At 36.7% G+C, this 13,889-nt stretch overlaps 1 protein-coding gene across 8 annotated transcripts in view; it reads right to left on the bottom strand.

Moving 5' to 3' along the window:
* LOC131440221 (atlastin) overlaps window positions 1–13,889 on the bottom strand; it is a 53,187-nt gene that overhangs the window by 15,852 nt on the left and 23,446 nt on the right. For 7 of the 8 annotated variants that reach the window (XM_058611305.1, XM_058611311.1, XM_058611306.1 and 4 more), the window contains exons 2-3: window positions 5,331–5,696; window positions 5,095–5,244 (exon numbers count right to left, since the gene is read on the bottom strand). In XM_058611305.1, coding sequence (XP_058467288.1) covers window positions 5,095–5,244; window positions 5,331–5,525 — 345 coding nt within the window. In that variant the 5' untranslated portion in view covers window positions 5,526–5,696. Of the gene's footprint in view, window positions 1–5,094; window positions 5,245–5,330; window positions 5,697–6,369; window positions 7,976–13,889 lie in introns of those variants that run through there. The other variant, XM_058611307.1, reaches the window with a different exon arrangement.

Genomic DNA, 13,889 nt, shown 5'->3' with positions numbered 1-13,889 from the left:
AGTCATTGTCTTATTTGTAACGAAAACTTTCGTTATTTTTGCCACAGCTGCAAATGCCCTGCCAAATCATAAATTCTCTTGCAAATTTGTTGGCAAAAACAAATTTAAATTTGGCTGGAATATCCCCCCGAGCCGTTGCCAAGTAAAATTTTTTACCTGGGATTTGAACGAAGTCAGCCTTGACATAGGTTTCATCGTCCATCAGAAGACACCCGTCGAACTGGTCATATAGTTTCCGAGCACGAATTTTGACCACACTATTCTGTTTTATGGTCCGATTTGGCTGTTTGCTAGCTCGATACGACTTGATTCCTTCCCAGAGTCGAGTTCTCCTCACGGTACTATGGGCAGCACCGAATTTTCTGGCCAAATCACGGTCCGACAGATTAGGATTCCTCTTAATCGTCTTCAAATTCTTACCACGCAGTTTCCGGTTGACAGTTCCACTCCGACGATTGGTTTGAGGCTTCCGAATCGTCGTCAATGTTTCCTTATACCGTTTGATAACGCGCCACACGTTATTTCTGGGCAATTTCAGCTGTTTAGCAAGCTTTAAGTAAACTAAACGAACAAAATTGCCCAGGAAAGGCCGTTCAATGCATAGAGCGCAGGTGTTAATACCCATAACCTGGAAGGTGATCTTAGTGTCAGTAGATTCTGCACGCTTAGAATTAGCTAAGAAGTCCGTGGAACCAAAATGGAAAAAAAATCACATACACTCAGGCAAATTGAGTAGTGAAAATCATAAGGCAAATCTTATGATGCATCAAAAATCACTAAAATCACCATTTCAGAAGATTAATATGAAAAACATACCTCTGCGATATACATCTCATCTTTCACTATTATAATTTTCATACGAACAACTTATGAATTCCACAGTATATGAGAGAAGTTATGTTTGTCATAGAAATTTCGCACAATGTTCCTAAAAATTTCATATGAATTTCATAAGGCGTTTTATTGGAATTCCAATTTTCGTGACTTCATAAGACAATCTTATGATTCGCATACAATATTCTTGTGGCTGAAAACCATACGAAATCATTATGAAATTCCATATATTTTTTGCCTAAGTGTAAGGCATATGTGGATGCACTTGGATTGAACTTGCATCGGATGCATGTAAATTGTTCGGTAATTGGCCTATGTGTTCATTCAGTACAGAATTCGTTTCAAAGGTACTAGTGACCAATTGACATCATTCTACTTGATTGTAAACAACATTTATGTTCCTCATTGTATTAAAAACCAACGCCGTCTTTAGTACTCAAATCGTTCTTTCTAACACCATTTATAAATTAAATGCTTTTTCTCGGGATCCGAGAAGTTACGTAAAGAATGTATTTAGAAATTTCAGAATATAACCTGCAGAAACATGATTAATATCCAACCTTTAAATCTTTCTACATAACTCGAATACAGTTCTGCGCCAATTTTGCGGCTATGTCTCTGACATTACCTACTCCTAGTTTTGGAATCATGTCGATGGATTTAAGGAGTAATGAAACAGCTTGATGACTTCTAATGATTGCGTAAGCTCCACTTGCATTTGGTAACTGCCTTCGTCCAGTAAATCTTCTAACACTCCATCTTGAAATCTTTCTGGTCTGCTTCCACACTATTCATCTTTCATTTTAAAATTACCACCGCTTTTCTATTTGCTAGACCAATGCTCGCTTGTTTTACAGACGTGTCATGTTTTCCATATTCCTTGTAAAATATTCGATGACGTTTAGCAGTATGTTTTCCCAATAACCAAAGACATCATATTAACAAGATATCCAGCTCTCACATTTCCCGAACAAATCATTAGCAACATCCTTTTTTGCGAGCATGTCGCCCCCAGGCGAGCCCGCATCGAATCTTATACATAGAAGTAGGGGAGAAAAATGTCAAATTCGTGCGCGCCAAAATAGCAGGGTTGCGCACCCATACAATTGACATGATATGTTGAATGTGATGCCGTGCGATGGCGTTGCTAAACTGAAGATTGACTTTGCTCCAAGCTGACAGTGTCTGCCAATAACGGAACAGCAGACGCATTTATATGCTTACACTGCCATCTAGTTCAAATCCTTCTAAACTTGTGTGAAGACCAAATATTTTTTGGCTGTGCATGAACCATACCATCTTTAATGAAGGGGAAGGTTGATGGCACAATTCGTTATCATTTCGATAGTTATCAAGGATAAACCTTGCACTGGTCCGCCTTCGGACTAAGGTAACGGCTCTCGTTTTCATCGCAGTTCCAGTCGTCATCTCGTATACGAAAACCATTAGTTACAGTGTCTCTACTGTATCTGTTCGATAGATTGACCTTTATGGTAAGATGAAAATAGGTTCATTCATTTCGAATTTTTGCGTCACTATAACAGCAGTATTGAACAATTTATGAACTATTTTTTCTGTGATATTGCTACTCAGAGCCCGGGCAAAGATATTGTATCCGATTTAATCTCAATTCGATTATTAAAAGTCAAGTAATCGACAAAATAATATTGCGACTCTACTAATGAGACGACAACAGACAGGATTTTATAAAGATGCGTTCGCAAAGAGTTAATCAATTGTGTAAATGAGTTACACTTGCTTAATATTATAGCTTCATGAATCTGAAGCTCGCCAAATGCGAAATAAATAACATCGACTATGTGCTGTTCTCTTCTGCGTAAGCAGCAGAATGAGAGGGTGCGAATTGGTTTGTATGTAAGAACTAATTTGAAATGAGAAATTTATTAAAAATTTTTCCTCACGCTAAAAAATCTCGGTTATTTAGAGCAACCGAATGATTATTTGCTTATCAAACCAAAAAAAAAGTTGGCTGAATCAAATCAGAATTGTTATGGTCACTATGTCAACAAAAACATTCTTTAGAATTACCCAGAATTTACTTATTTTTACAATTTTTTTCTACATGTAGTATGTCAAATATTTCCACTTGATGTGCTATTGATATTACATTCCGTTTTTGTGGAATTTTCTTTTTCAACAGATTTAGCAGCCTATTCATAGTTTACAGAACCTTTGCATGGCTGATGTTACGATCATACTGACACCAAAAATCCTTTCAGGTCGGAGCTTAAACATACGACAACGGGCTTGCAAGACCAGTACCCCATGCATTGAACCACTAACCCGTACACTTAAAATTCAAAACCTTTCAAAAAATTTAAACTGAATTCAATCTTAGTCTTATTATTAGAGCTTTATATAGGTCCGACTGTAGGAAAACTAGTGAGTAATAATATACTATCTCCAAAAATTGATTGGTTTCCAAAACTAAAGGTTTGGAAACGTTTGGTAACAAATAGGATATTGGGTGCATGTTGGTAAGATCGTAAAATGTTAATTTCATACAGTATGCGTCGAAAAATAATGAAACTCAAACATTTTTAATTTCATTGGGGTTTAGTATCTTTATTTTCAACTTTAAACATAACCTGTATTACCATAAAATGTTTTGTCATTATCAGTACTATTGTGAATTATTTCTAAGTGTCCAGTAAATATAAGTTAGTTCGTAAATCGTAATTTGGAATAAAGAAGTTCAGTGAGAAGAGCCTGTTTCTTGATTAATAATCCAAGATATACTCAATTGAGATAATGTCAATCTATCATTTGAGATAATCCGGATAAGGGTCTACCTTACGAAGGTCCTGGACCTACAATTTAAGTATTGCTACTAAGACAACGACCTCCACGTAATACGCAACTTGGCACATACAATACAAGGACACAACATTGCCCTTCCTCTTCACTCAATATGTTCGCCATTTTCATTTATGACCCCTTCTAGACGACACCTGAAGCTTTTGCAGAGTGAAGATGTTCACATACACGTGCTTCAATATTCGCCCATACACTGAAATCCAGAGGATTTAAGTCAGGCAATCTAGGTGGCTACATCTCTTGGACCAGAATTGAGGCATGTTGTCCCTCAACCACATTTGTATTCACTTAGACGTGTGGGCAGGGGTCCCATCTTGCTGGGACACAATATTTGCTTCTTTTCCGTAGGTAGATGTAATCCAAGGCAAAACATGATCGTCCAGAATTCTTAAGTACATCTGTGTTCACTTTCAGGCCTTCTTGGATAAAAACGGAGTCCACTTTTTGGTTATCGGAAGCAACACCATCACCCCTGCCGGATGCTTGGTCCGAAATGTGAATTTGATGTTATCAGGTATATCGGTTGGTGCAACTGTTGGATACGCTGTTGACATTAAGCTTCTCATCCGTAAAGGGAATGGCGATGGACCTCTTCTTCAGATTACTAAGCAGTTTCTTGCTTCGCTCCACTCTAGCTGCTTTAATTCTGTCAGTAATCAAATGTCTTCTAGCTCGAGCTCTAGATTTTCCTTTTAAGCCATATTTAACAACTCTTCTTACCGTTACTTTTGATTCATTAGCCTACTTGGCAATTTTTTTCATGCTCCAAACGGAATTACGAGTTACTTTCATCGTAATGGATTGTATCCACCCCGGCGTTCTCACAGATCGCTTCCAACCACTTTCAAGTTTTCTTGGTACTGTTGGGAGTCCAACTGATGCCTTGACCGGAAATACAGTAGCCCTTGAACATTTTACCAGAGCCATGATATCTGAAACTGACTTCTGGGCATGAAGTAATCTAAGGATCTTCCTTAATAAAAACAAATTCAAATATACCAATCTATTTGAAAACAATAACTGACACCTTGAGTAAAATTTTGTAAAACTAGGTTGAGTGACTTGAGCGGTAAGGTAGTATTAGCGAGAGTCTAGAAAATTTTCTGGCGCATACTGTATTCTGGTTGGCGTCACCTCACTGAAGATTGCGCCGATTTGATTTCACAGCAACTAAGGCTATATTGTCAGTTAATTTTCGTTTAAAGTTCAATGAACTTACTTTTACTGGACTGCAAGCGAAAATCTTGCTGTGTGGCTGCGTCGAGTCGTCAAAGTACGGATAACAATCCTTTCATTCTTGTGAAATACTAGAATTTTCTCCGGACTAACACGATGCAACGTGCTAACCCGTTGAGAGTTTTACCGGAAGTCTATTACGAACCTCAAGTTTCATGCGATCTTTATAGAGCAATAAACAATTACCTTTTCGCCATTAGGTTTGTCGTGAAGAAAGATGTCTGACCACATTAGAATACCAGTTGTGTCACGTTCGCTGCCACCCCTCCATGAGAATCCGGTCAACGGTTCGTTATCGTCACCAAGCCATTCTGAAGCGCTTTGATGATGAACGTACTAAAACGAAAGAATTTTGCAATAGTTAATCTTAACCGGCCAGCATTATAACAATTACCAATAAGAGAAAAAAACAAACACCTTACCTTTGAGTACATGTAACGCAGGAAAAAATCCAACAGAAAGCTTTTTCCTTTCCTGAAAGCGCCGGCCACCGACACAACGACCACCGTCCGGTCGCGCACATTTTCCTGCAGTAGAATCTCGTTTAGTGCATCCTCGTTCAGCACAAATGAGTGATCATCTTGCGTTTCGATCACCTGCACCGGTTTCGCCTCCATATTGTCGTAGTCGGGCCAGTCCGGTTCAAATCGCTCACACCTTCGCCGTCTGGCGTTATGTCTGTGGTCCAAATGATTGGGCACACCCGTGCCTTGTATGAGCAGTTAATGCTATTAATATTTATTACTTGACTTATTTCTTTGTGCCTCTTGCTTCGGCTGATTTGCAACCTGCCAAATTGGTGGAAGAAAAAGATACAGGAAAAAAAAAGTGTTAACATATTTCCAACGAAACCGAAAACGTCTTATTATGGTTGGCTGATGGGGGTATGTGCTTTTCGTTCAATGATCAAAATTACGTTACAAGTATGATGATCGCGAGAAACATTTCTTCACTTTTCCGGTTGGAGAGACACTCGGCCGAATGAAAGAAGACTGGGTGAAGTGGATCGGTTATTGCAGTGGCAGTCAGTGGTTGGAAAATGGCATTTCAAGGTCGTTTTGGTTGTTAATTATTCAGCTTTAAACGTGTAAACTGTGTTGATGATCGCGGTGGTCTTGGGGTTGCTGCTCCGAAGATTTACAACGCACCGGGGCCCTAGTGTTGGAAATGGATCGGTGCACACGCGATAAAGCTCAACATAGATTGAAATTTCAATGATCCTAAAACCATGTCGGAAATTTTGAAAACTGTCCGCTTCTTCGTTTTGTAAACTATTGAATATGTTGACATTCGATTCGCCTTTTTTAGCACAGTTGTCGGAGTACGTAAAATTGAATTTTAATACATTTCAATCTTCAAACATGCAATAATGACTTCACGTTAGATTAAGGTCACGGTAACCAAATACTTTTGAATAGAACAACTTTAAGTTCAAAGCGTTGTATTAAACTTTGCACCCACCTCTTAGAAACTTCAACAAATAATAATTAAACAACATCGAGTTATTGCTCAATCACATCAATTATAGTACCACTTGAAACAACATCTGGAGATTGCTCTGAAAACACACGAACACATTGCATCTTCGAGTGTCTTCCCTTCTAGTGAAACACACAAAACGATTAGAATTGAAAACAGTTTGTATCACGTTTGCATCCACCGAACGCTGACGATCCCATAGAAATAACAACAGAATTCATCTGTAGACGAGGAAAAGACTAAAAATAAAAATTTATTAACTATTCCTGGCACGTTACACATTAAAAGTTTTGCATCGAGATACAGCTATCTATTTAACCTTGATTGTGAACATGTACGACGCTCAGTTGAGGTGTTCTAGTATTATTCTACGAAAATATTATGCATTTGCGTTCGTTCTTTTTGTCGACACAAGAGAAGATTTTGATTTTGTTTTTTTTAGCTGGATCCGATGTATCCAATCATAGTGAGGTGAGGGAGTTAACAAACGATCTCTGTTTGGCTACGTCGCCTCCATTCGCATTTAATCTTCGAGTTTAAAGGTTAAAAGTTCCTAGGTTCAATTTACTTTGTGCTGCCTGGCTGTCTGGAGCAAATAATAGCAACTGTTGATCTCGCGTGATTTTGCTACGTCAGACATCATCATATTGATATCAAAGTATTTCTTTCTTCGAATGAATGGAAAGTTAGTTTTTTCGTTTTTTCTTCATGTAAACAACAGGCAAGTATAAATATTGCCAGTGATTATCAACAAGTGATTGTGCTATAATAGGGTGTGTTAATGAATACAAGTTACACCGGTGATCGATGGGATAGGACTGCAATAAACCTTTCTCGTCAAGTCAGTTTGTTGGTCAATTCGATATTTTTAGAATTGTTCAAGAGTTTAGATGCACTGTGCAAAAAAAAAAACAAACTGGTATATTAGCGACCTGTGCTTCAACTTCGGCTGGCGGCTTGGAAGAATTCTTGAAGTTGCGTAGTTAGTCACAACAAAAGTTGAAGTACACTATTGAAAAACCTGTCTGATTTGACCCATGCCAACATCAGCCAATTAGAACGCGTTCTGAGGAAGAGAACAAAATATGTTCTGCTGTACAGCTGTATCGGTATAAAAGATGAACATTCCACTTTTTTCTCATTGTTTCCTGAGCAACGGTTGTCGAAGCAAGGCGCAACGGTTGCCGAAGAATAGTCGCAGCCGGGCACACAGCAAAACCACACCAAAAGCCTGCCAATAGAAGCCGTCAGTCGTCATGGGAGCACTACTCAGTTAAGTTGTCCGGAATTTGAGTTGAAATTCATTGTAAGTTCCAAATACACCTTCTGATTCTGTTCGAAAAAAATTGTTTCATCTTTTTAGAAATCCAATTGGAAATCACAATAAATTCCGAGTTAAATTTCGGACGAGTTCACCGAGTTAACTTATTTTTCTTCATTTCCTACCAAAAGCATCATATTCATTGAATTGAAGTTAAGGAAGCATCAGACTCATCAAAGGAAGTTGAAAACCCGTTTTTTAATCCACCTAGTGGTGTAATGATGCCTTTCTCATATTACTTATGTTTTTTATCACTAGAAGATTCTGTCAAGATTTTCTTTTTCAAACTTCAATAATCAAAAAATCAAAAAATTTCTTTGGTGTAAACTACCATCACCTTTTCAATTTGTAAACACTTATGTCAAGTTAGTATAGATTTAAATGTGGCAACCCTGCTTGCTATACAAAATAGAACAAAGCACGCTAGGTGGGTGCGTTTTCTTCTTCTCTCGTACCAGCACGTACCAATGCGCACCGATTTTGCATCTTTTTGTATGACAGTTTGAAAGTTTTGATACTCATTGCCCTATAATTTCGGAACCGGAAGTAGGATCTAGATGAAAGTGCACAGTGTCTTTAAAGACACTCAGATCTTCATTTGTGAAAATCGGTTTAACCGTTTCTGAGAAATCGAAGTGAGTTCCGTTTTTGGAGCTTTTCTTAACCGGTGCGTTCGGAAGCGGAAACCTGGCACTAGTAGTCTCAAAGTAGATTTATATATCCACCAACTAACAAGCTCTGCCAACTAGATGAGTTTATCAGTAAATTTTATAAAAATGTGCACCTTGTATCGCCATCTCTTGTGAAAGAATACTCATGAAATTGAAAACTTTTACTAATCGCACTGTAATACCGGAATTGGAAATCGGATCTGGATCAACTTTTTGGAGACTTTTCAAAGAATTTGCACCTTAGTTTGTAAAAATCGGGTAAGAAAGTTCCGCGTTTTCTCATAGACTTGCACATATTGCCTTGTAATTCCGGAACCGGAAGTCTGATCTAGACAGAATTCAATAGCAATCTATTGGACCATAAGACCTATCCTTTGAATCTAAGTTTGTGAAAATCGGTCACACCATTTCTGAGAAAAGTAAGTGACATTTTTTTATTTTTTTTGTACATATCACCCTGTAATACCGGAACCGAAAGTCAGATCGGGATAAAACTCAATAGCGATCTTTTGGACCGTAAGACGTTTCATTTGAATCCGAGTTTGTGGAAATCGGTTCAGCAGTCTGTGAGTAAATCGTGTGACATTATTTGTTACATACACACATACATAAAATACATACATACACACACAGACATTTGTTCAATTCGTCGATAGAGGCAAAAAATAACATTATTATATAACTAGGAAATATTCATTATTACTAGTGCATACAGGAAAAGCAGAAAGCCTTTTTCTGGACATTTAGGGGTTTTGGTTACACGTAACCGATTCCTTCCGAGTGCAACAAGCATTTTGTACTGAACTTTCTTCGTTTCTTCCGGAAGTGGAAGTGGAAATCTTAGTTCGGTGGGAGAATTATAAACGGCATAAAGGCACAGCGAACCTAACACATTATCGTCATTGCCAGGACTTCGGCCATTGTACAATAAATTGTCATATTGACATACGCTATTTAAATTGAAGTAATTCGCTTGCAGCACGTCTATTCAATGAACGATACCCTCAGATGAATTGTTATGCTCTGATTGTGATGAAGACCATAAATTCAATTATTAACAATGTCATATCAGGCAAAAAAATATAAATTCTCGTGTAATAAAATTCAATTTAAAATCCTTAGATGTACATATATCTAAGATTTAGTAAAACCGTTCGGCTGCCACGACTTGCTCTTCTAAAACACCAACTTTGTTCTAATGTATTTATTAGTCAATAAACAGCAGGTACATCCATCTTGTCATCCCATTTTTTAAATGCAGCATGTTTACGATGCCAATGCGTTGATGAGCAAATAAATCAAATAATAGCCTTGAAAACTCACAAGATATGGATCTTTTTTTCTTAATAGAATTCAAAAATGCTAAGCATCTCTCAGGGAGTAATCAAGAAAATAACGAGTTCTTCATGATGAGCTCTCCCTGGTTTTTAGTCAGTTTTTTTCCGAATAGCTCAACTAATTTATATTCTATGAGAAATCCTTCTACAATTAATCTGATTTTAGGAGATCAATGTAACATTTGTTGTGAACTGACTTTATTTCAGATCATCTACCAATAACATTCAGGGTTTCAAATTAAGCAATGATTAGTTCAATTAGTTACATATTCTACCACCTTAGAAGTAATCGGCTAGGATACAGATCTCATTTCGAAAGCAATGTAAACCCTGAAATTGTTTTGGGAAATATCGATACAGTAATACATAATTTAATTCAGTACATTCTTGAAGTTAGGAATCTATCAGTTCCAAGAGCACAAACTAAATTCAAATCTCCCTATATCTCTATATATTCCCCTACTATGGAATAGTCGAGGACCTTTAAAAGAAAATTAAACGTAGATTCACTAAACAAATCAATCCATATTGTGAAATTTTTCAAGATTCTATACTGATCCTCAGAAATCAGTTTCAGCTCTCAAAGAAGGAACTCAAATACATCCTGCAAATAGTGGATAATATCCAAGTCGACAACTTTTCTAATTTTGTGACATATTGACATCTCAATAACACAAGTAATGTCTCAATATGACATTACTGAGACAAATTGTGAAGAAATAAGGGCAATCATTAGCCAACTTAAAAACATGAAGGGTCCTAAGAATTTTTATTAAATTTATTCAAAGTTTTCCTGATGTTACCTCGAGACTTTGCCATCAATTTTGCAAGTGTGTTGAATACTTATTCTAAAACTTATTAAAAATCCAACAGAAATCATTCTTATTTTTCAAGATGAGCTTTCATTGTACTATTCTTGATAACAGCTGAGAAAGTCCGGATGCTTGCTGATCGATTTAAAACTGCTTATTTTTAGGGGTTTAGAAATCACTGGACGACTTAGGGTGTTGGCCCGATTTCCAATGGAATGATCAACATAGAACCTGTATGAGACAATAAATTGTTTCAACACTTTCACTGAACATCTCGCTCAAACGCGAAATTGGGAATTGTCTCTTACTTTTCACTTGTTGAAAAAAAATCATGATGCTAATAACTGTTACTCATATTAGAGCTAGTAATATTTTTTCAGGGTTTTCACTAAAATTCCTGATCACTTGCCACCCCACTAAATTGTCTACCCAAAGTGAGCTTGCATCATTCACATACGATTCTTAAAACTTCTGAATTCAGATAGTAGACATTTTAGAGAAATCTTTTATTCGACACATCTTACATCTTATCAGCTTACTACTTTCTGCTTCTATTTCAAATTTATTTTTTATGGTTTAATTTACTCGGTTGTGCTTCACTATTTGCAACAAATCATGTTGTTGCTGGATATCATTCAATATCTTGTTGTTGGAATCGGATACAAGCTAAATTGCACGTTCCGCTACATCATTTTACTACTTGTATAGCATTTACACGATCTAGTGCAGTTATAAACTGACTATTCGTTCCCAGCTTTTCATTACTTTTGTTTAGAAACTCGGTTGATATATACATTGTTATGAAAAATGCTGTGTGGTGAAATTCGAAATAGTCGAAAACTCGCGTAAATCGACTGCTTTGAGTAGAAGTTTTCCGAAACCAGTTGGCTCGTTTCCCAGCTTCCGTTTTGGTCTTGGTGATTTACAAGGACTCTTTAAAGTAACAACCATTTTGTTAATTCTAAATTTGATACACAGACTCAAACAGACAGGCCGTGGTCAAATGAATAGTCGGAGGAAAATCAAAAGAGGAAGAAGAACGAAATCAATCATGTAAATTGATGTTTTATTGATTGTATAAAATGGGATCGTCTATATCTTGTAAACTATATGAGATAGAGAGCTTATGTGTTAACTAATTGGATTTGAATTTATCTAGAACATTGCCTAAAACATTAAAAACTTATTTTTAAATACAAAGGTAAATTTTTTTATGTCTTGAAACATAATTTGTCAATTAAAATGAATCTTCATACTAGGCTGAGTAACTATTGTGAATTCATGAAAACAACTCAGATTAGCCGTTATAGCACAATAAAAGAAATTCAAATCATATTACGATCACTAGCAGCAGTGGAACTAGGTATAATCAAAAATGAATCATTGTTAGGACCTTGTATCGGTTTATCTTTAAAAACTTTTTCTACAAACGTCGGATTGTTATGCGGTCTTTGAAGATTTTCTTTCTCGTTAAATTTTCTACAAAAGTAACTTGAGAGTCCATAGAGTGATCGAATTCTTGTGGATAGTCAGTTTCCCCATACTAAATCCCATACAAACTTTTAACCTCGGGCGCGAAAATATAGTTTCACCGATCAATCTTAAAAATTAGCAAAATTTTTATGGGACCAAAAAGGAACACGAAACACGAAAAATTTGATGGAGCTAAAATCAAAATTTGGTTCTACCCTAGTGTAACGTCTTTACCGGCGTTCCGAACACCATTTTTGGAACTCTGAACAAACCTACCAAGGTTTTTGTGTGCTTTGATGAACGAACACTCTTCCTTGTTGAGCTTCAAATTCATAGATTCCAAAAACTTGAATTTTTTTTATCTAGATTTGCAAATCACTTGCCAATTCAGGAGTTTTCCAACGACCATGATCAACAACTATCTATTGAGAATGGCTGCTTGACAACCCATGTAAATTGGCCTCCAATGTAGACTTCCCTTTCCGAGAAGCCTAGATAGCCGTGTCTTTGACTCGTCAGTGCAGAGCAGTTTAGTTTTTTTTGCAAAATATGTGTGATGATTAATTCGTGCATTTTTTTTTGTTCATATCGAACTGAAAATTACCTTAAAAAAGGGAAACAACAAAAAACTATCGAGATATTTTATTTTAATTATCCGATAACTATTCGCTTTTGTTTTTTGTTCATTACTATTAGAGAAAATGCATACTGCGAAATGTACCGTTTTTTTTCAAAGTCGATGAACTGTATTTTTTATTTTTGTGCAAAATGTACTGTTCTTCGTAAAAAAAAAATATACGAGCGTTAGTTATACCACAAGTTTACCAAGATGATTTCATTGGTTTCCTATCCCATGTCGTAAATAGCTAATAAAACGGGATCTTCCAGGTGAAGGTGTTTTGCCGTGCCAAGCCGTGCAACAGTCGTAAGTGAAAAATCTTGAGCTCTATCCTTGCGGATCTCCCGACTGAAAAATTGATGGCATAGACAGCATTGCTATAAAACTCCATTCAATTCAATTGAAAATAAATGTGTGCACACACTGACGATCACTATACTGCAGTAAACTTCACATTCTAACAAACAACCATCGCTGTCGCACCGAATGGGCATCATCCCGTGCTTTATTCGTTTCTCTTTCTACCGAAGCTCAATTTAACCACCGTCAGTTTATCTCTCCGAGTAACAAATATCTCTTATAATTGAATGAGAGAGCGGCCTTCAAGTGAGGTTCATGTAAACATTCGAGTTGGTTCAAGATAATGGATGAAAGGTAAAGCAGTCATGATAACTGAAATATCAATTACAAAATAAACATAAATTAATTGATCCCTATTTCAGTTTTCATTTTTAATGTTTAACACATCGCAATACATTTCAAACAGTCAAAATTATCGATTTTAACGTAAAGATGATAATCGAGAATTCAAATGAGAACCGCCACCATCTATTTATCATTACGTGGGGAGAGAGTTTTGGTAATCGAGTTGATGTTTATACCTATTCATTCGCACTTGTTCACTACCCACAGTGAAGACAATGAAACAGGTAGACTACTTGGCACTACAAACTGAGTAAGCAAAACTTCAAGTTACTAGGTCCGGTTATTCAAATGACGATGAATTCTGGGAGACTCAGCAACAAAAGTAAAATAAATAAGAAGAGATATGCTGACAGTCAACGGCCATAAATTTAATTTTCATCTAACAATATTCGATTCCAATGAAGTTTCACCGCACTGATAGTCAGAATTATGTCTATTGTTCGACTTATTTGTCGCTTAGTCGGTCTTTGCTGGACGATGACTTCAAAAAGGTGACCTTCACCAATATAAATGCCTACCACATCATTTGGGACAGCTCAGATCTGAATTTGAGAGGCTCTGAGC

Source organism: Malaya genurostris, chromosome 1 (genome assembly GCF_030247185.1).
Source record: "Malaya genurostris strain Urasoe2022 chromosome 1, Malgen_1.1, whole genome shotgun sequence".
NCBI lineage: Eukaryota > Metazoa > Arthropoda > Insecta > Diptera > Culicidae > Malaya > Malaya genurostris.
This window is presented reverse-complemented; position numbering and strand designations above follow the sequence as displayed.